This window comes from Rana temporaria, chromosome 10, assembly GCF_905171775.1.
Source record: "Rana temporaria chromosome 10, aRanTem1.1, whole genome shotgun sequence".
Taxonomy (NCBI): Eukaryota; Metazoa; Chordata; class Amphibia; order Anura; family Ranidae; genus Rana; species Rana temporaria.
Window position 1 is genome coordinate 39,065,749 of NC_053498.1, and position 24,068 is coordinate 39,089,816.

The window sequence follows — 24,068 nt, forward strand, 5'->3', positions numbered from 1 at the left end:
AGTTTTTCTCAACGTGATTCTTGTCAAGCCTGCCTTGCATACACATGATCGTGAAAAAAAATGCTCGAGCAAAGCGCGGTGACGTACAACATGTACGACGGCACTATAAAGGGGAAGTTCCATTCAGATGGCGCCACCCTTTGGGCTGCTTTTGCTGATTTCGTGTTAGTAAAAGTTTGGTGAGAGACAATTCGCTCTTTTCAGTCTTCGTGCTTGTGGTTACAGCGTGACGAATGTGCTATCTACATTACAAACGCTAGTTTTACCAGAACGAGTGCTCCCGTCTCATAACTTGCTTCTGAGCATGCACATTTTTTTCCCGTCGTTAAAGCCTACACATGACCGTTTTTCACGGCGTAAAAAAACGACAACGTGAAAAACGACGAGAAAAATTAGAGCATGTTCTAAATTTTTAATGCCCAATTTTCACGTCATGAAAAATGCTCTGGAGCCTACACATGGTCGTTTTTAATGACCATTTAAAAAAATAGAATTTTTCACATCATGAAAAACGGTCATGTGCTTTAGTCACGCACTCCACAAATCTGGCATTTATGGAAAAGTGGCAAGAAGAAAGCCATTGTTGAAAGAAAGCCATAAGAAGTCTTGTTTGCAGTTTACAAGAAGCCAAGTGGGAGACACAGCAAACATGTGAAAGAAAGTGATCTGATCAGATGAGACCAAAATTTTACTTTTTGGACCTAAAAGCAAAATGCTATCTGTGGCAGAAAACTAACACTGCACATTACCTTGAACACATGTTGGCAGCATCATGTTGTGGGGATGCTTTTCTTCAGCAGGTACAGGGAAGCTGGTTAGTTGATGGGAAGATGGATGGAGCCAAATACAGGGCAATCTTAGAAGAAACCTATTTAATTACTAATTACCAATTTAAATACCAATATACAAAACAAATACACACAGGTGATGGTAATACATAAACTAGTGATGCAATAATGACAGTGATCACTATAAAATTAAGTCCCAATATTAATGTGGAATCCAATGCTGAATCCCTATATCTTGCTTAAGGTGATGTTATTGATCCTCCACCATACATTCAAAAAATCTGTCTTCACCCAAAGTGCTTAGATATAAGATGCACTTACCACAGATATTTGACTTCTTTATTTAAAAAGAAAGTCAAATATAGCGTTGACAGGATTGTGCCTGTACACATGCTGGAATTACTGGAAATTTTTCAGTTGCCTCACTCACTACAGGTACGATGTATGAATAAAAAGGAAAAAAGCCCATAGCATAATACTGTTTTTAATGGTAAAAATCGAATATAAAAAATGCCAATTGGCTCCTTACATTAAAATGTGCCTCGCGGGACTGGGGCTGCAGACGTATCAACAAATCGCTTTGCGGTGTCACTGCACTTGGCCTCATTGGAGGCGTGCGTCCCACCAACCCTGCTAGCTCCTCAAGCTCCGGAGATGGCGTGGGCAGACACGTGACCAGGTACCACGGCCGACATACGTTTCGTTGGTGACACCGTAAAGCGATTTGTTGATACACCTGCAGCCCCAGTGCCGGGAGGCACATTTTAATGTAAGGAGCCAATTGGCATTTTTTATATTAAATTTTTACCATTAAAAACAGTATTATGCTATGGGCTTTTTTTCTGTTTATTCATACATCGTACCTGAAATCCAAGAGTGAGGCAACTGAAAAATTTCCAGTAATTCCAGCATGTGTACAGGCACAATCATGTCAACGCTATATTTGACTTTCTTTTTAAATAAAGAAGTCAAATATCTGTGGTAAGCACATCTTATATGTGAGCACTTTGGGTGAAGACAGATTTTTTGAATGTATGGTGGAGGATCAATAACATCACCTTAAAGGGGTTGTAAAGGTTTGTCTTTTATTTTCTAAAAAGGTTCCTTTAAGCTAGTGCATTGTTGGTTCACTAACCTTTTCTTTCGATTTCCCTTCTAAATGCTTTTTTTCTTTGTTTGAATTTCTCACTTCCTGTTTGTCCTCAGTAAGCTTTCCACCATAATCCGAGCGGTGGAAAGTCATTTAGAACAGCTTACTGAACGCCTTACTGAGGAGAAATAGGAAGTGAGAAATTCAGACAAAGAAAACAAAGAAAAAAAACATTTAGAAGGGAAATTGAAGGAAAAGGTAAGTGAACCAACAATGCACTAGCTTAAAGCAACATATTTATAAAATAAAAAACTAACCTTTACAACCCCTTTAGGCAAGATATACGGATTCAGCATTGGATTTCACATTAATATTGGGACTTAATTTTATAGTGATCACTGTCATTATTGCATCACTAGTTTATGTATTACCATCACCTGTGTGTATTTTGTAAATTGGTATTTAAATTGGTAATTAGTAATTAAATAGGTTTATCTATAGTACCAACCACTATAGTATAGAGCCCTCTACAATCACTCGTTACAAATTTATGGTTTACACCTAACACAGAGGAGCAGTTTAGACATTATTATTATATTTTTTATATTGGCACTGAATTTTCACATTTTTCAATCTTAGAAGAAAACCTGTTAGAGTCTGCAAAAGACTTGAGACTAGGGGGGTGGTAGGCTAATAGGACAATGACCCTAAACATACAACTGGAGCTACAATGAAATGGTTTAGATCAAAGCATATTTCATGTGTTAGAATGACCAAAGTCCAAACCTAAATCCAATTTAGAATCTGTAGCAAGATTTGAAAATTGTTGTTCGCAAAGAATGGGCAAAAATTTCACTCTCTAGATGTGCAAAGCTTGTAGAAACATACCCAAAAATAATGTAATTGCAAAGAAAGGTGGGTTTACAAAGTATTGAATCAGGGGCTGAATACAAATGCACGTCACACTTTTCACATATTTATTTGTAAAACATTTTAAAAAACATTTGTAATTTTTCTTCCACTTAACAATTGTGCCACTTTGTGTTGGTCCATCACAAAATATCCTTATAAAATACATTTACGTTTTTGTGTAACATAACTAAATGTGGAAAATTTCAAGTGGTATGTGGAACAAAATGTGGAAAATTTCAAGGGATTTGGATCCTTTTTTTAAGGCACTGTAAATGCAACAGTTACTATAAAATGTGCAGTTCAATAAACACAGGATAAATAGCTGTGACAAAAATCGACACAAATGTCCATGTTCAAACAAAAACAAAACTTCACAGATTATTTGTACTATACTCTCCCACCAATAGTGCCACTAGTGTGCCCAATTAGGTGCCTTTTCTGGTGGCAAGATGGACCTTACTGCTTATAAAGGAGGTCAAAGACCCTTTTTAATCAGCCAGATCACGCATGAGTCAGTCATAAAAGTCACAGAAAAGATCTTGCAAAACTACTTTTCACATTTATTAAGAATTGAATAATGAATTTAAAATGCACTCACAGGATAAAATTACATTTAAAGATTTTAAGCAACACCATAGACTAGCATATCATCCTCATCTGTACTGGCAAGATGGTGTCCAATCCCTGCCCAGCATGATGACGTCATGCCGTCACCCACAGAGGCATTGCGCCCCTCCAGGTTTTCTCAAAGGCTCCTTTTTGGTGATTGAACTGTTTGGTGGTAACGGCTCCCTATTCATATATATATTTTGTAACACTTTTTTTATCTTTTTATTTATTGTTTGATTTTTTTGGTAGATTGTTCAGTATATTAATAGTACAGGATTATTTTTACACAATATTTGATCTGTGAGATTGCTGACCCCTGGGTTGCTCATTACTGTCTTTTGGTGGAATAGAAGTGCTAAACCTTGTGGTGATTAGTTGTAACATCACATGTAGTGTGCAGTCCTGTAGGCTGCTCACCAACCACCATGATGTCCTGTTGGACCCTTGAAGGAGTTTACCAAAAAAAGAGAAAAAAAGAACGCCATTAAATATCCACCCAGTCCATCAAATATTTTATGCTGCAAAAAAATACAATGCATTTCAGATGAACAACAGTCCCCCTTCACCAGAGCTTGTACAACAACCACAGGGTGAGAGATACCATCCTGGACTGTAAGTTGGAACCCAAGTAGGCATTTACAGATGATGCAAGCGCTTGGACAAAGACCAGCTGTTTTTGTCCATGATCTGTACAGGACTACTTGGGTTTAAATTTACAGTCAGTCAGGTCAGTGGCTTATGCATAACTATATTAAAGGATCAGTCCATCCAAAAGTGACCACTTTTGGTGGTCTGGGTCAGCCCCTGACTTCTCATATGTCCTTGATACTGCAAAAGTTAGATTTACACTTACATGATTCTTTATTTTGCTCCTGTCTAACATGGTGGTTTTAGTGTTCCTGCTCTCAGCAAGGAGAGTGTGATAACTTTGCAATGGCCACAGATATCCAGTGCTTACCAAAACCAGAAACATTACTTTTGAGTGCATTTAATGCTAAGGATTTGACTTTGCTAAATTGGGAAGAGGTTTGCTTCTTATTTTTAAAACATTATCCTGTTGTCTAGAAAAGGGTTCTGCTTTAACTATTATCAGATTTGGGGGCGTGGCGACCGAGCTCCGTGATGGCCGCATAGTCAGTGAGCTCTGCCCGTCCACCAGAAAAATCAAGCCGCATCCGAGTCCACCAGCCCCATACTGAGACACAGGGGACATCGTCTGACAGCCTACCCTCCGAGGTACCTGCCAAAGATGACCAGATGGCGAAAGGACCCGCAGCAGCCGCGCAAGCTGGAAAGCTATTTCGCCTCAGAGCACCAAAATGGCAGCAGCGCGAGGTCTCAACTGCCGGATCCGACGGCGGGAACTACAACGGAACGCCACGGTGTGTCATCCAGACCATCTAACACTGCCCTCATTTACAGCGAGCCATCCTCCGGGACCCCCAGCCCCACAACGAGAAGCCCGGCGAAATCTAAGCCGCGGAGGACCTCGTCTGTTAGGCCGCAAGTCGACCCCCAGATGGAGGTAAGCGGGCCGCACTGTCCTTCAATGGGGATACCCGAGGGAGATACCATTACTGCATTCCCGACCGCAGATAAACCCATCTCTGACACAACACTGAAAGAAATGCTGCTGTCACTGCGGGCATCGCTACAGGCTGATCTAGTGAGGGGGATTAACAACTGCCATAAGGAGGTACAGGTTCAGGGCACCAGGATAGACAGAGTGGAACACAAGATGGAGGATTACACCTCATCCTACAATGTAATGGTGGAGGCCCACAAGGCACAGGGGGAAGACATACAATGGATGAAGGACAAAATAGCAGACCTCGAGCATAGATCCAGGAGGAATAACCTCAAACTGCGTGGTGTCCCAGAATCTGTCCCTCCTAAGCAACTCCTGCAATTTGCCCAGGCCATGTTTTCTACATTAGTGCCAGAACTGACAGTGCAGGATCTTATTGTGGACAGAATCCACAGGGTCCACAAGCCTTCTTTTCTCCCTGATGAACTACCGAGAGATATCCTCCTGAGAGTGCATTACTATCACGTAAAAGAAAAAATCTTGCTGGCATCCCGTACACCGGATAACATACCCCCGCAATATGCTGGCATAAGGCTGCTTCCAGACCTCTCCAGGCACACACTGCAAAGGCGCCGGAACCTAGCAACCATTACCAAAGCACTGAGAAACCACGGCATAATCCACAAATGGAAATACCCGGCGACTCTCTCCATCACACATAACGGGGTGACGGTTTCTACACTGGAGGAGGGAATAGATATCTTGAAGAAGTGGAACATCCTGCCAGACCAAGCTGTGGATCATATGCCATCTGGAAGTCCGCAATACATGCATAGTGATTGGCAAGTGGTGTCCCACAAACGCACAAATAAGAAAAAAGCCACTGGCGGACACTCATGAAACAACCTTTACCATGTGTTTCCAATTCTCCGGGGACAGGAGATAAGTACCTGTTTATTTTTCTCTTTTCTCCTTTACCCCCGTTAGCGATACATGGCAGTTCATCTGCATACAGATCAGTTTATGGATCCTTTTCTTATGGTTCTCATGTTGACTGTTTTTTTTTGGTTCTCGTTTTTTTTCATTTTTTTTCTTTGTTCTCTATTCGATATACATGAAGCTTCAGGAACCGTCTGGACCCCCAGCACTGAACCTGCTTCCCCTAAGACGCATCGCACACCTTGGTTTGAGCCTACCGTCAGGAATCATGGACACGCAGTGAGTAAATACGCCGCACGAACACAATACACCACACCTTACCCTGCCAATGACAATTACATGTCTGTCTATTAACGCTTGGGGTCTAAATCACCCAGCAAAAAGGTTCTCCTTATGGACTGAAGCATGCAAACATAAAGCAGACTTAGTGTGTGTCCAGGAAACCCACTTTCAGCAGGACAAAAGGCCACAATGCTCACACAAAAATTACCCGCATGTCTTCATGGCTTGTACACCCAACCATAGGAAAGGAGAGGTCCTAATGGCCGTTAGTAACTCTGTATTGTTCCAACTAAAGGAGTCATTTATGGACGAAGAAGGGAGATACATTATTGTCACCGGTGATGTCAATGCCAAACCTTATACGCTGGTCACACTTTATTCTCCTAACTCCCATCAGCTCAGTTTTATAAGAAAAGTGCTCAAGAAAGTAGAATCCATGAAATATGGCAACATCTTAATATGCGGGGACTTTAACTTGGTATCAGATCTGTCAATGGATACTACCACAAAATCAACTAAGGGTAAGGTGTCACTCCATGCACTACTTCACAAGGAAGAACTGTTTGACACGTGGAGGTGCCACCACGCCAATGAAAGAGACTACACCTTAATTTCTATAGACATTGCTCGTACTCGCAGATAGACATGTTCCTGACGGACAAATGGCTCCTGCAAAGTATAGAAACTGCCAAAATCCACGACATAACGTGGTCAGACCACGCTGCAATATCTTTGACTATTCAGGAAAAGGGTGTCTCCTCTTCACCTCCCATCTGGCGCTGCAACTTAAGATTGTTACAAGAGTCTCACACCCATGCAAAAATAGCGCAGCATATTACAAATTTCTTTCTTGAAAACAAAGATTTCATACTCTGGAATGCCCATAAGGCTTTTATGAGAGGTAGGCCCCATACACACCATAGAATCCATCCGCAGATAAATCCCAGCAAATGGGTTTCAGCGGATAGATCCTATGGTGTGTACACGCCAGCGGATCTGTTTTCGCGGATATATCTCCCCTGGGATGGATTCCAGCAGATCGAATATTTGCTGCCATGCAGAACAAATCCATCTGCTGGAGTCCATCCCAACGGATGGAACCGCTGGTCTGTACAGACTCACCGGATCCATCCGTCTGAAGGGATCCCCCGCATGCGTCGTAATGATTCGACGCATGCGTGGAATTCCTTATATGACAGCGTCACGCACGTCGCCGCGTCATAATCGCGGCGACGGCGCGACACGTCATCGCCAGAGGATTTCGGCGCGGATTTCAATGCGATGGTGTGTACACTCCATCGCATGAAAATCCGCCGAAATCCTCGAGAGGATTTATCCGCGGAAACGGTCCGCTGGACCGTATTCGCGGATAAATTCTATCGTGTGTATGGGGCCATATACTTATCCAGCTGGGGGCTCAGGAAAAAAAACGCCTTACGCATAAAATCAATACACTACTCAGGGAAATACATAATGTAGAAACTCTAAACAAAAAGGCTCCCACACATAACCTGATGAGTAAGTTGACTACACTCAGGGAATCGCTGAGAGAGCATCTCTCCCAGCAATATAACAAACATCTGCGCCGATTACACCTGAACCACTATGCTAACGCCAATAGAGCTGGAAAATACTTAGCGAATAGGCTGAAGGCGGTGCGCACGAAAGCCAGAATACATTTTCTCCACCATCCCATAACGCAACACAAGATATAGCAAACCAATTTGCTGATTACTATAGTTCATTATATAACTTAAACGCGGACCCTGATACACCTCAAACGTCCGCGGACAAAATCCAATCTTTTTTACAGAAATTAAATCTCCCATCCCTGTCAGGGCAACAAATAGACCAACTTAACGCCACCTTCTCGACACAAGAAATAGGACAGGTCATAGATACGCTTCCGAATGGTAAGTCACCAGGGCCAGACGGTTTCTCCAATGAATACCTCAAATCGTTTAAACACATATTAGTACAGCACATGCAGCCAGTCTTTTCCAAAGTGGCAGATTTCCCTATTAAATATCAACGTTTATGCTAAAATGCTGGCCAAACGTCTAATGTATGTCATTCCATCACTTATACAACGCGACCAGATGGGTTTTGTGAGGGGGAGACAAACTTCAGATGCTACTAGGAGAATTTTAAATGTATTGCACTCTGCTGTGAAGGATCGAACGCCTTCTCTGGTGTTATCTATTGACGCAGAGAAGGCGTTTGATAGGGTCCATTGGACTTATATGCAGATGGTTCTATCAAAGTTTGGTTTTGGAGGTCATATCTTATCAGCTATGTTAGCGCTTTACTCATGCCCATCTGCACAGGTGCACTCAGCTGGCTTCCTATCCAGGACCTTTCAAATAACTAATGGGACCAGGCAAGGATGCCCTCTATCGCCAACTATCTTTAATCTCATGATTAAACCATTGGCTGAAATTAATCAGATCTCATCCTTCGATCACGGGATTCCAGTTTGGCTCTAGCTTCCACACTATCAATCTCTTTGCGGATGATGTCATCCTGCTACTGACCAATCCACACCGCTCCCTACACCAAGCACATGCCAACGGAATTTGGGGAAATCTCTTACTACAAAGTTAACTTTAGCAAATCCCTTATACTTGATCTAGGAGATTCTCCCAAAATGCGTAATCTACTGCAGAGCCAACTGCCGTACATGTGGAGTGCCAAAGGTATCACCTATCTCGGCATCACCATAACCATCTCCATCTCAACCCTAGTTAAAACTAATATGACCAAACTGATTGCAAAACTGGAATCCCAACTGAAGGACATGTCAAGTAAAGAACTCTCATGGATGGGGAGGATAACAGCCTATAAAATGATGATATTGCCGCAAATCCTGTATATCTTCCGTACGTTACCAGTTCACATACCCAAAAAATTCCTTAATCGACTGTCAAGTATTGGATGGAAATACATTTGGGGAAATAAAAAAGCTAGGTGTATGCGTAATAATCTCATCTCCAATAGGAAAGTGGGAGGGGCAGGCCTAGTAGATATACACGACTACCTATGGGCAATCAGACTAGACCACCTAAAATACTGGCTATGTACCCAAGGAACGCCACTTTGGGTGGACATAGAAAGGTCAACATCACCCACGACTGATCTACAATTACTTCTTCTCAGTGATGGGTGGTCTCCTTGGGACATCTCAACACTAGCCCCACCGTTGCAGACCTCGTTGAGGGCATGGCGGTTGTATATAATGAGGACGCCCAAAAAATAACCTATAAACTACCGTTGTTGTTGCTAGAAGCAAAAATACCACTACTGTCCGTTAAAGACTTAGTGAGTCATGGTATCTCCCATGTATCGGACTTCTATAATGGACCCAAGCCCAAATCCCTAGCACAAATAATAACGCACTATAAGTTGCCTAGTGACAAGTAGACATGTGCACAGCAAAAATTTTCGTTTATTTCTGTTTCGTTTCTGTTCGTTTATCGTGATTCGTAACGAGTCGTAATTTAGTAAGACGTTAGTTATCGTATTCGTACTCTTTAGTATTTTCGTAACACTCTTTTTTCCGTTTCCGTTTTTTTCTGTTAGTTTATTTTTCGTTGAATCGAGATTCGTATTTTCGTTATATTTTGTATTCTGCCGCGTTCGTATTTTTAAAATGATTTTATTCGTTCCTTCGTTTTTACGTTAGTTTAATTTTCGTTGTTTTGTTATTCGTATTTACATTATATTTTCCATCATGCCGCATTCGTATTTTCGTAAAGAAATATATTTTCGTTGCTTTATGATCATTCGTATTTTCATGTCTAATTTCCTTTGATTGTAAAAACGTACTTTTGTAGATTTTATTGCATTCGTAATTCTGTTAGAATACATTTTACGTTTATTCTACACACTACTCGTCGTAATTTTGTAATTCGGATTTTACTGTGATTGACTTGACTGTCTTAGTTAGCACACACACCCTGTCTAGAATGAAGTCTGACGTAGAAGAAAACTAAAATATGTCAGATATTACAAATACAAATCTAGAAATTAGATGCACTGCAGTCTAACACAGAAAAAGACACAATGAGCCAGGAGGTAATGAGAAAGAAGCTAATTGGGGGAAGGAACAAACCTCTTCAGAGGAAAGGGACAGCGCTCAGTGGCTATTGGTCAATGTCCAGAAATATTTCAGTACTAACGAAAGCTAATTTACATTATTTTGTATTTTCGTTGTTTTCATTTCAGTTTTCCGAAGATCCGTAATTTTTTTCCCGTTAGTTTTGATTTTCGTTTTTTAGTCTTTGTTCGGCATTTCGTTTTATTTTCGGTCTTCGAATATTAGTAAGTTTGCATTTTCGTTCATTTTGTTTTTCGTAATTATATTTTTTTTTGGGTTCGGTATTTTCGTTGTTTCTATGTTTTCGTTTCTTTCTTCTTTCGTATCTTCGTTGTTTTCCATATTCGTTATTTTGAAAATATCGTTATTCGTTATTAATTGCGCTAAACCATTCGTTCATTCGTATGTTAACGAATCAACTAAAATAACGAAAAATGACGGAAAACGTATTCGTAACTTAAAAAATTGCACATGCCTAGTGACAAGATGTTCACATGTTTACGCATTTTGCACTTCCTTAAACAGTACCCTAACCCAGAGATTCTTTTGCCACCCAAACTATGGAACTTCTACTAGAAATGCGACGAACCAAAGAAGGGTACTGCAATGTTTTACAACCTACTTCGAGACAAACTAACCTTTCATAAAACTGTAGCAATGGGTAATTGGGAAAATGATCTAAGTTCCTCCTTTTCCGATGACCAGTGGCAGAACTCATTCAGAGAGGTTCATAAGAATTCACATTGTGTTCAACATTGGGAAATGATGATAAAAGTAGCAAATAGATGGCATTATACCCCTGTTAGATTATCAAAATACTACCCAGCATTATCACCACAATGCTGGAGGGGGTGTGGACAAATGGGTAACCTCTTTCACATGTTCTGGCACTGCCTGAATATAAGGAGTTTGTGGAACCAAGTTTTCTCACTAATTTCCTCCCTGACGGGCATACTAACTCAACCCTCCCCAGCATTAGCAATTCTACATCTAGGCATGGAACAGTTTCCCCTAGAGCATAGACCAGTCGTAAGCCATATTTTATTGGAATCACGAGTGCTCATTTTGCGCACCTGGAAAACCAATGTGTCTACGAACCTCTCTGATGTGACCAGAGCAGTCCATAGCAACTACACGTTTGAACGTTTAATTGCAATTAACTCTTTACATTGCACTCGGTTTGACAATAGTTGGTCTATTTGGCCTAAAAAATTATACAGGTTTACCGTTTTTTTCGCTTAGATACGTACCTTTACATTGATTTAAATGTATATTGTGTATATCGAATCTCCCTTTTTGTTTTGTTTTGTGTAATGTTTTATATGTAAATTTCAATAAAAAATATTGAAACAAACTATTATCAGATTTGTCTCACCTGGTCTCGGTGGGGGTTACACTGTGTAACTTTACATTGTCCTCTTTCAATTTCTTCTTTTTTACTATGTGTTGCTCAATGTCCGGATTCCACTCCTGCAGTGAAAAAAAAATTGTTCTTGTGATGGAATTTTTTTTTTTAAATATTGGAGGTTGATATCCCCCCCCCCCCCCCCCAGTAACACACAGACTGGTGCTATGAGGATTAGCTTTAGCTATGGCCCAAATGGCAGGCCTGATTCCTGGTCCAGGTTTGGCAGTTTAAAATGGCTCCAGAAAATAGGCCAGATTTTGTAGGAAACAGGCACACTAATGATACAGATGTGTGCTGGGTTTATGTTAGAGCCAGAGTTGGAGGTCAGTGGCCAGTGCCACACCCTCCCGACAGGGTCAGTGTGTGAAGGGAGCTGTGAGCTGCACATTGCTCCATACTTTCCTGGTCAGGACAGACAAAGGCTGTGAGGATGTAGAAGCTGGGAGCTGCAAAAGAAACAGTCAAGCTGACAAAGGTACAGTGTTTTGTGCACAAGTACTGGGACTGTGTGTTTGATGGTCTGGAGGACCAAGGCAGGAGGCCTGAGCAGTAAAGCTACAAAGAAAGCTACAAGGCTAAATTCTATTTTATGTTACATTGATGGTGAAAACCGCTGCATGGGAAAGATTCAAATGAGAACTTTTTTGCATTATTTGTAATAAAAGTGGGCAGAAAAATCCCTAAAACTTTCTTCTGGCATGGAGTAAACTCACCGTTTGGCTCTACCAATGAGCTACAACTTCCCCAACTTGTCACACAGGAAATAATTATTTTCCTGGCTTCAACCATTTGAGTTTCTGACCCAACTGAACCCCAGTCTGACCTTCAGCCTTGCACTGTTGTAAAGGCTCCCTTCTTGTACTGAAAATGCTCACTTTGATTTCACAGTGTGCATTAGAAGGTGCAGCTGGAGTTTGCCTTTCTGACTGCAAGACGTTCAGAATTATTTTTAGTCTTGCTGTCTTTGACCTGCCCCCTTCTTTCACTAGAACCAATGTAAATTCCTGGAATAAAAAAGCCATTTAAAAAATCGAAGGAAACGAAAAAACATTCCATTGATGGTACCTCAACCCCTATGATTTATCTAAATTGTACCCAACAAAATTTCCTAAGTGTTGGTGGTTATGTGGACAAATGGGATACCTTTACCACATATTATGGCGATGTAGACCATTCACTTATATTGGAATTGTGTATTCTCCCTAGCCTGTAATATCATAGGTACTCACCTGACCTTAAGTTCATTGTCATCCACCTACTTTTAGCAGCTAAACATAACATTGTAAGATTATGGAAATCTTTTACGAAAAGCAAAAGGGGACCAGGCGCATGAATGTGTCCAAGCATACCCTTAGGTGAGGGGATATTAAACTCCAGTCGCTGCTCCCAAACTCAAGAGACCAGATGAGAGAAAGTATAAAAATCAACAAAGTGATCGCTGTTGTGATGGATTGGTAGAGACAGGTAAAAACAATTAAGAACAATATGAAATATTCAAATCTTTAATTGCAGATAAAACAATTATTGCCAGGAAGCAAAGTGTCAAAAAATTCATAGACCACACAGGCAGAGGGGAAGGACCATGCCCTGTGAACACTAACTCACAACTTCCGTGAAGTCCTCTGCAGAGCCAGAAGAGACAGGTGGCTGTCACAAACCCTAGGGCTGTGGAGGAGGAATGGTGAGTTTGGTGTGTGCAGGCTGAGTTCTTTTGTCTCAAGCAGAACCAGATGCAGGAAGCCTGTTGTGGAGTCCTGGAGCTCATGAAGGAGGGGCTGTAATCCCAGGGAGAGCGTGCTCTGAGCCTGTGCACAACCAGGCGGCATCAATTGCAGATGGGCTCTGGCCGGTCACCTGTCCACAGGGAGGGGAAGGGGATCATAGAGGGAAATACCAGAGCTCAGTCAACCTTGGACTACATGTTTCGAGGATTAAACCCTTCCTCAGGTCCTGTGATCTGAGCCGGCAAGAGCAGGGATTTTAAAACAGATACTTTATACATAATAAAAATTACGGGATGTAATGCCGACAAGAATATACAGTAACTCAGAAAAAAGGAAGAAAAAGGTGATTTTTATTTCATGACAGTGTGGATATCCAGCTCCTCATTCAACCCGTGGGGAGAGAGTGATTTACGTTTATAAATCCACATGGTCTCTCTTTTACATTGCAAAATGAATCTATGGTTGTCTGTGAGGGACCCTTCTATCCAGCCTTGACCCCAGTCCCCCCTTACACCGTTTTTCCCACCTCTCTTACTACACCTCCATGATGAAGTTATTTGATAATGAGCGACATTATTATTATTATTGTTTGTTAATTTTATTCAGCCAGTGGGATGAATGAAAAAAACAAAATGAATAGACTCCTCCATCCACACAATTATACATTTTTATTAAACAAATGGATACAGACAGATTACAATTTGGCCAGTCCTTGCTGAACTGGATGAATTTCAATCTGTGTGTACCCAGTTTTAGTCTACTGATCTTCTTTGACTTCACCTTCAGTTTATGAGACTGTTCCTCAAAAGTGTTTCACACTCTACCTAAACTAATGTAATCTATATGACTATCTTTTTATATCCCTGTACTGTTTTAAAATGTCAGTAAAGAGTTAAGCCCGGGCTTAGAATCTTGCCTGGTTTAGCAGGACCCGGCCGAAATTCGAACCATGTATGGGCAGGCTGAATATACCCAAGTTGATCCATCGGATTTTAAATTCTACATTAATTTTACATGCGATTATTGCCAGCAGCTGTTATAGCCTCTAGCAATAATAACTATGTTCTCCCGGCAGGGACGGCTTCCCCCATCGGAACACAAAAGCTCTGCGGGAGGAATTCCCCTGTCAACACTGTCTGTGTTTGCAGGAAAGAAATTTGCTCCAACTATGGCCAGCCTTATTGACAATAAAGATCCAAGAGAGAGTGTGGGTATACCAAATTGTCTATACAGTAATAGATTAATTAGAGTAGATTAAATTAGATTAAATCAGTTTGCTGAATACCTACTGTATTGCCGATTGAGTTTAGCACTGGAAAATTTTCCAAACAAGGATTGATTAAGGAAAAAGCTTCCCATTGGAAGTTTATATCAAATATTATCTAATGCTAACCATTAAAAAGTAAGGGAACCCTACAATAAAAAGTCGTTTCCCCACTGTAATTAACTTGGAGAAGAAGATTTAAAAAGGTGTATAAGACAATACTGGAAAGAGAAGAATTATTGAAACTGGTAATTAGGGCTTTTTTTTTTCATTGCAACAAATACAGTATATTACAAGTAGAAGGTGGACAGTGATAGTCGCTGTTTGAAGTGCTAAGCTAAACCCGAATGATATGTTACATAGCTTGTGTAAAGGACCTGGCTATGCAGCACATAACATTATCCCCTGAAATAATTGTATATTTACCCACCACTCAGAAAAGAGATGGAAATTTGCTTAAAAGATGGGTTGCTAAAAATATACCACAATTTAACAATATTGCACAACAGATGTAAAGATGTTTAGTACTGGAATTCTATAGGTCTATGGAAGTTATCTTAATGAGGAAAGGGGTAATTATTTTAATGGTTGTTGAGCCAAATACAGGCCCAAATTTACAGCATTACATCTTATTGAATAAAGTACGGTAGTTAATTTGCCTTGGTTCATTTTGTAAACAGAATCTTCGGTAGACAAAGACTTCATGGGTGTTTGCATACCTCTTTTGGCACCCTGAAACCTAATGAGCTTTTTTGTCCATAATTCAAACATCTTCTGTGGATACAAACTTAGGGCTGAAACCCTCTAAAACTTTAATACTGTTCAATGATTATGATGGGTGGCCTCACACAGTTATCATCATTACTTTTTTATTTCTTAGTGAAAATCACTAAAACCTATATAGCAGCTTGTATTAACTTCCATTTTTAAAGGCAGCCTGAAATACATAGGGGGGCAGTAGCAGCAATATTTGTTTTTGCAGTAACTCAACATAAAATTACCATCTAGCCCAATATCATAACAGCTCACCTCTATTTGAGGCCAATTCATTAACATCCCAGGGCCATGCCTGTTCCTCCACCACTTCAAATCTTCTTGGTCGCTGACAGCCATAATGGCCTGGTTCAAGTCACTATAGACAGTCATAATGCTGGAAATACAACACAGTCAGTTATGCCTATATCACACATACTAGCTATTAAATAGATTCCAAATTTTAAATAATTTACAGTGTCTCATTAAAGCATATCTAAACCCAAAAGCAATATATATATATATATATATATATATATATATATATATATATATATATATATATATAATTGTCAAAAGTATTGGGACACCTGCCTTTACACGCACATGAACTTTTTTTGGCATCCCAGTCGTAATCAGTAGGGGTTCAATATTGAGTTGGCTCACCCTTTGCAGCTAGAACAGTTTCAACTCTTCTGAGAAGGCTGTCCACAAGGTTTAGGAGTGTGTCTATGGGAATGTTTTGATGGAAGCACATTTGTGAGGTCAGGCTAGTCAAGTTCCTTCACCCCAAACTCGCTCATCCATGTCTTTATTGACCTTGTTTGTGCATTGGTGCGGAGTCATGTTGGAACAGGAAGGGGCCACCCCCAAACTATTCCCACAAAGTTGGGAGCATGAAATTGTCCAAAATGTCCCAGTATGCTGATGCCTTAAGAGTTCCCTTCACTGGAACTAAGGGCCCAAGCCCAACCCCTGAAAAACAACCCCACTCCATAATCCCCCCTCCACCAAATGATTTGTACCAATGCACAAAGCAAGGTCCATAATGACATGGATTAGTGAGTTTGGGGTGGAGGAATTTGACTGGCCTGTTTCAACTAAGATAGAACACCATTGTAAACTGCGAGCCAGGCCTTTTTGTTCACATCAGTGCCTGACCTCACAAGTGCGCTTCTGAAAGAATGGTCAAACATGACCATAGACACACTCCTAAACCTTGTGGACAGCCTTCCTAGAAGAGTTAAAGCTGTTATAGCTGCAAAGCGTGGGCCGACTCAATATTAAACCCCATGGACTAAGACTGGGATGCCATTGAAGTTAATGTGCGTGTAAAGGCAGTCGTCCCAATACTTTTGGTAATATAGTGTACTTCAAGTACCCGTATACTAGGTTTTCTGATCATTCATTCAGACCCTTAAATTATTAAAATGTTAATCCACTTCATATTGTACAGTATGTTAATTGAAGTCTCCATCATAGGTGTCGTAGAACTGGGCATGTGCCTCAGGTCTCCTGCCCTGTGTTTCCCAGTGCTAGGTGGTGGGATATCAAGCCCGACGTATGAGAGCAGATACCCAAGGGTTGCCCTTGGCATGGGACCTCTGCAATGTTTCAGGTAAGTACAGTTGTAGATAGGTAGTGATAGGGCTGCATTAAAGTATATGTGAACCCTTACCTTGTAAAACAACCCATTCAGATATATAAGTGATCACATAAACTCTGTTCTCATCTTCGCAAGGGGCTTGGATGGTGGGGGTGAAAAAAGGGCAGGACACTCCAGGTAATGGCTGTCCAGGGGGATGCGTCAGCACAAGTCTAACCTTTGGAGGACAGGCAGGCTGTTCTCTTAGCACTGAAAACTGACCATGCTGAGATGAATATGCTCTCATGCCTAGAATGGCCAGTTTGAAAAAGGAAAGCATGGGGACTGACAGGACACAAAGGAATCAATACCAAGAGAACATGTTACCAACAAATACATGATACAACATACATATATCAGGAATATGAAATGTTGGGGTAACATATTCTTTAACTATTACTAATACATCCTCCTTTCTTCGGGACCCTTTCTCTGCTCATCGTTTTAAAAGAAAACACAGAGCTCCTCATGTGGAGGAGAGGTAAGGTGCATCCTGGGTTACTGCAATGCTCCACTTGAGGCATTCACCAAGATGGGCACACTCAGGCTGTTTTGGTTGTGTGGATTATGCAACCCGATACCCGGAGGCCATTCCCTTATCCAAGATCCAGGCTGATACAGTAGCAGATGCCTTACTCCGGGTATTCATTAGGGTAGGGTTTCCCCAGGAGATATGGTCCGATCAGGGTGCCCAGTTCACAGCCGAGCTGACGCAGCAGCTCTGGCTTCTTTGTGGGATTAAACCTCTCCAGAGCGCCCCCCTACCACCCTCAGACTAATGAGCTGTGTGAAAGAAATATATTTTCTGTTGGCTTTGCTTGCAGCAGCCTGGAATTGCATGCCATTGCTGAGCCTGTCATCTACAAGGACCCCAAGGCCCTTTTCCATCCTAGATTCCCCCAGAGATCCTCCCACTAATAAGTAGATTGCTTTCATATTTTTGCCTTCCATATGCATCATTTTACTATTTTCTACATTAAACCTCATTTGCCATGTAGTTGCCCACCCCATTAATTTGCCCTGCTTAGCTTAGTATCATTCGAAAATATTGAGATTGAGCTGTTTATCCCATCCTCCAGGTCGTTTATGAATAAATTAAATAGGATTGGTCCCAGGACAGAACAATGGGGGACCCCACTTTCCACACCGGACCATTCAGAGTACTCCCCATTTATCACTACCCTCTGAACTCGCCTCTGCAGCCAGTTTTCACCCTTTGGTTCATGCTGACAGACCTTATTTTGTACAGTAAACGTTTATGGGGAACTGTATCAAATGCTTTTGCAAAATCCAGATACACCACGTCTACAGGCATTCCTATATCTAGATGGCTGCTCACTTCCTCATAGAAGGTTAATAGATTGGTTTGGCAAGATCGATTGTTCATGAATCCATGCTGATTTCTGCTAATGACATTACTAAAATCTTGTATGTAAGCCCTTATCCCCTCCAAGAGCTTACAAACTATTGACGTTAAGCTAACTGGTCTGTAGTCTTTGTCCTTTTTTAAATATTGGTGCTACATTGGCTTTTCTCCAATAAGCTGGTACCATTCAAGTCAGTAGACTGTTTGTAAAAATTAGGAACAATGGTCTGACAATTAAATTACTGAGTTCCTTAAGGACCCTCGGGTGCTAGACATCTGGTCCCGGTGATTTATTAATGTTAAGTCTATTCCTTATTCTATCCTCTGTTAGCCATGAGGGTGGTTCCTGTGACGTGTCATGAGGATAAACCTTGCAGTTTTGCCTACCGAAGCCCCCTGTTTCTCTCGTAAAGTCTGGAGGAGAAAAATAAATTCAATACCTTTGCCATATCTCCATCCTTTATAACCAGATTCCCTTCAACATTCTTTATGGGGCCAATATAATCTGACCTCCCTCTTTTACGTTTTAAATACTTAAAGAATTTTTTTTTCTACTCTGCTCTGGTTTGTGCCTTTCATGTTCTATCTTAGCCGCCCTGATTGCACCCTTACATTTTCTATTGCATACTTTGTAAAGTTGGAATGCTGATGACCCCTCAGCCGTGTATTTTTTTGAAGGCCTTCTCCCTTGTTTTTATATGCATTTTTACATTGGAGTTAAGCCACCAAGGACATTTATTAGGTATTTTAAATTTATTTCCCATCAGGATTCACTGGCTAATACCCTTAGCAAGGAGCGTAGTTTAGGGAAGTTGGCTCTTTTGAAATTTGGTGTCTTTGTATTTCCCTTATAGTTCCTATTTGTGTGATCTATACTGAAACAAATTGACCTGTCATCACTTTTTCCTAAATTGCCCTGTATTTCCACATCAGTGATCAGGTCTCTATTGTTGGTAATCAGTAGGTCTAATAACACTTTGTTTCTTGTTGGTGCATTTACTATCTGACCTATGAAACTGTACTGAAAGACATTTAGGAAATGGCAAGCTTTAGATGAATGTGCGGTTCCTTCCGCCCAGTCTTGATAATTAAAATCCCCCAATCTAATGAAACTTCCCATCCTTACCGCCATTCCAAACTGTGATAGGAGGCCCGCCTCCCCCTCCTCCCTCTGGTTAGGGGGGCTTATAGCATACTCCCAGTATTACTTGGCCCTTATTTTCCTCTCTTTGTAGCTCTAACCATAAGGATTCCACCTCCTCCCTTGCTCCAGTAGTGATGTTGTCCCTCACATTCACCTGTACATAATTTTTGATAGACAGGCATACCCTTCCTCCTTTTTTACCCCCCCCATCCCTGTGATATAGGGAATACCCTTGAATGGTTGCCAAACAATCATGAGAGCTGTTGAAACAAGTCTCTGAAGTTCCCACAAAATCAAAATCCTCCTTGTAGCAGCTCTAGTTCTCCCATCTTGTCTGCCAGACTCCTGGCATTGGTGAACATACCACATAGTTTAGTCCGGATTCATACTATCTCCTTATTAGGTGTTCTGAGGTTGAAAATAGGACCTGTTATTGTACGGTTACTGTACTGATACTTCTCAACCCACATACATCGCTGGATTAGCCTGGTGCCGGCGTATGGGCACACAAATGTGAGTGTAATCGTTTTTTTTACTTTTTTATTAATAAACAGTAGAGATATACTTCACCATGATGGCTGTTTATGTTTCATGAGAACTGATAGAGCAAGAGAAATAGCATTGATACATTGCTTGGAAAGGGCACAGACTGATCCATTGAGTGGAGTGGTTATCCCATTGATGGACCAAAGGCGCATATATATTTTTTTCTGATGAGTGGCCATTTTATAAGGTGGTGGTGTTGTCACAAAACGGTGAAATTAGTCAAACTCAACCACAGACAAGGGACAAATTCTCTGGAACAAGCTGATCACTTACTGAAGTATTTGCACTTTGTTGGTTTATGGATCTACTGGAATAAGTTGACTATTCACTGAAGCTATCCATTGGGACTTGTGCACTTGCACTTTGTTGGTGTAATTATTTATTGATATATTTGTATTTGCACTTTTTTGGATTTATTTATTCATTTATTTTTCGTTTTACAGGCACAGCATATCTGATTGATTCACATGCCTATTTGAATATTATATATATATATATATATATATATATATATATATATATATATATATATATATATGTCTATATGTATACACATATATATTTTATTTTATGGTATTTATTTTTCCATTCAAGCACATTTTCTGGCTATTTGAAGTTACTGGTTAAAATTTTAAAACATAAATTAATTAATTAAATCACTTAGTAGAGGAATGGAGGATAATCCGTGGGGACCCTTCAAAGTAATAGGTAATAAACATATTCACGGCTATAATAGAGGTGGTAAATAGGGTTGAGCGAACCCGAACTATAATGTTCGGTATGGACTTTGTTTTTTTTTTGTACCCGGACCCGAACCCGAACAATTTGCTGAAAGTTCGGGTCCGGTGTTCGGCAATGTTACGGCGGGCTGCAGGGCAGCCAATCGTCATTTGTTTTAGTACTGTGACTAAGAAGCCATTACAGCCATGCCTACTAATGGCATGGCTGTGATTGGCCAGTGCAGCATGTGACCCAGCATGTGACCCAGCCTCTATATAAGCTAGAGGCACACAGCGCAGCTCGTCACTCTGAACTCTGCTTTAGTTAGGTTAGGGAAAGGCTGCTGCTGCTGATGCTTCTCTCAGGGAGAGATTTAGATAGGAGTCAGACTGTCTTGTCCTGCTTCAGAATCACCAGCACTGCATATGTTACTCTGAGATACTCTGCAAGATAGGTTAGGGAAAGGTTCCCGATTGAATTTGTAGGGAGAGATTTAGATAGGAGTCAGACTGTCTTGTCCTGCTTCAGAAACACCAGCACTGCATATGTCACTATGAGATACTCTGCAAGATAGGTTAGGGGAAGGTTCCTGTTTGTGCTTGTAGGGAATAGAAATATATAGGAGTCTGTCCTGTTTCTAAAATCTAATTACACCAGCACTGCATATATTACATTTACTGTGAGATACTCTGCAAGATAGGTTAGGGGAAGGTTCCTGTTTGTGCTTGTAGGGAATAGAAATATATAGAGTCTGTCCTGTTTCTAAAATCTAATTGCATATGTTACTGTAACATACTCTGCAAGATACTTTTCTTGTACTTGTACAATTAAAAAAACATCCATTTAGGGCAAACAAATATATTTTGCAGTGTTTCCTCCAGTGTTTGCAGTGTTTCCTCCATATCTGTACGTGTGAGATAAACACTTTAGATACTGCAGCCAGTGTATTATCTGAATGTGTATTTAGCACGGCAGGGGGCGTTATCACAGACAAGCGCAGCCGCCTGTCCAGAGCCAATGTGGACAAGCTCACGTTCATTAAAATGAACCAGGCATGGAACCCACAGGACTTGTCCGTACCTTGTGCAGAATAGACACCGGGCCGGCCTTACCCAGCCATTCTTGTTTTTCTGATCTTTCTAGGGTTGCCACCTCATTCCTTTAAAAGCGAAAACATATTAATTACACAGGTTCTCTGGCTGATTAAGGTGCTGCTAATTAAACTCACTTGGTGCCTTATCGACTTTAAATTAGCCCCAGAACCTGTGTAATTACTATGGCCCGGATTCTCAGTGGAGATACGACGGCGTATCTCCAGATACGCCGTCGTATCTCTGCTTTGTGCCATTGTATCTGTGCGCCTGATTCTTAGAATCAGTTACGCATAGATTTCCCTTAGATCCGACAGGCGTAAGTCTCTTACGCCATCGGATTGTAACTGCATTTTTACGCTGACCGCTAGGGGCGTGTATGCTGATTTACGCGTCAAAATATGTAAATCAGCAAGATACGCGAATTCACGAACATACGCCGTTTATGTTAGGCTTTTCCCAGCGTATAGTTACCACTGCTATATGGTGGCGTAAGTGCAGCGTAACAATGTTAAGTATGGCCATTGTTCCCGCGTCAAAATTTGAAAAATTTGCGTCGTTTGCGTAACTCGTCCGTGAATGGGGCTGGACATAATTTACGTCCACGTCAAAACCAATACGTCCTTGCGGCGTATTAGGAGCAATGCACACTGGGAGATTTCCACGGACGGCGCATTCGCCGTTCGTGAAAAACGTCATTCACGTCGGATCACAGTAGATTAACATAAAACACGCCCCCCTGTCCCACATTTGAATTAGGCGGGCTTACGCCGGCCGATTTATGCTACGCCGCCGCAACTTACGGAGCAAGTGCTTTGAGAATACAGCACTTGCCCGTCTAAGTTGGGGAGGCGTAACATAAATCGGATACGTTACGCCGCCGCAAAGATACGCCGCTGGACGAGAATCTGGCCCTATGTGTTCGGGTTTAAAGGGATGAGGTGGCAACCCTAGATCTTTCTCACTCTTTTGGGGTGTACCCTAATTTAAAAAATAAATCAATTAAAAACCAAAACCTGCTGTGTTGGCTACCTCGTCCTCCTCCACCGCCGCTTCCACCTACACCGCCACATCCCCCGCCACCTCAACCTCCTACTCCATATGGACCTCGTCCTCCTAGGTCAAGATTATTATTTTTTATTTTTGTATGTTATTTTAGGTTATTTCCCTATCCACATTTATTACTGTGTACTTGCCACGCTCTTACCGACATTTTGCTGCCATTTGCAGCCCTCTAGCCCTTTCCCTTAGTGTTTTAGAGACATTTTTGTACTGAAAAGTTTGGGTCCCCATTGACTTCAATAGGGTTAGGGTTCGGGGTCAAGTTCTGGTCAAGTTCGGGTCCCGAACCCGGACTTTTTTCCGAAGTTCGGCTGAACCTGTCGAACCCGAACATCCAGGTGTCCGCTCAACTCTAGTGGTAAAATATATTTTTATATAGCACAGTCCACATATTGTTCATTGTTACTGTACTTACCTCGGGTTTAGGCGCTTTAGTCAACCTACCACTAATGCCCCCAATACTACCCTCTAGAATATGTCCCGCGCTGACTCTATCACTGGACCCCCCCCGTCGCCTAGTTTAAAAGCCCCTATAACTAATTGCCCATCTTCTTCCACTTACATTTTCCAGATTAAAAAAAAGTCTCAAGGGGTCTGAGGGGCTGACATTAGAGGAACCAGGAAGTAACCAAGGGAAGCAGAGTCAGTGTAACGGACGGGGGAGCGCTGATAACTGGGGCTGCAGAGCTGGTCTTGAGGTAATACCTTTGTCCTAGAACCTGTGGCTATGCACATTAAGGCTTATTTTTAAAGCACTATTGCAAGCTTTGTTACTTTACATGTGGGCGATGTAAATGGAGACCAATGTTAAATAATAAGGAAGGAGCACACCCTGTGATGTGAGATGCCTAAGTAAAACAGATGAGCTAGAAAGGAGGAGGAACTTTTAAAGAAGCTAATCAGAGGATTGTTTGTGATCTAAGGCGCAGATATTAAGCCTATAAGGTGAGGGCACAACTGGTGGCGGTGACACAAGGATATCTGTATATGCACAGAGGTGGATTTGTGTGAAGATTTTACCTTCAACTATATTAATATTACAAATCACTAAATGGACTGCCTGTTTTGTTGTTTGCACTACTGATTGAATTTTATAAGGAC

At 41.3% G+C, this 24,068-nt stretch overlaps 1 protein-coding gene across 2 annotated transcripts in view; it reads right to left on the minus strand.

Annotated features, from left to right (window-relative positions):
* Nucleotides 1-24,068, minus strand: part of LOC120916534 (protein kinase C and casein kinase substrate in neurons protein 1-like) — a 243,585-nt gene that overhangs the window by 22,081 nt on the left and 197,436 nt on the right. For both annotated transcript variants that reach the window (XM_040327566.1, XM_040327567.1), the window contains exons 7-8: nt 15,670-15,790; nt 11,620-11,714 (exon numbers count right to left, since the gene is read on the minus strand). In XM_040327566.1, coding sequence (XP_040183500.1) covers nt 11,620-11,714; nt 15,670-15,790 — 216 coding nt within the window. The remainder of the gene's footprint in view (nt 1-11,619; nt 11,715-15,669; nt 15,791-24,068) is intronic.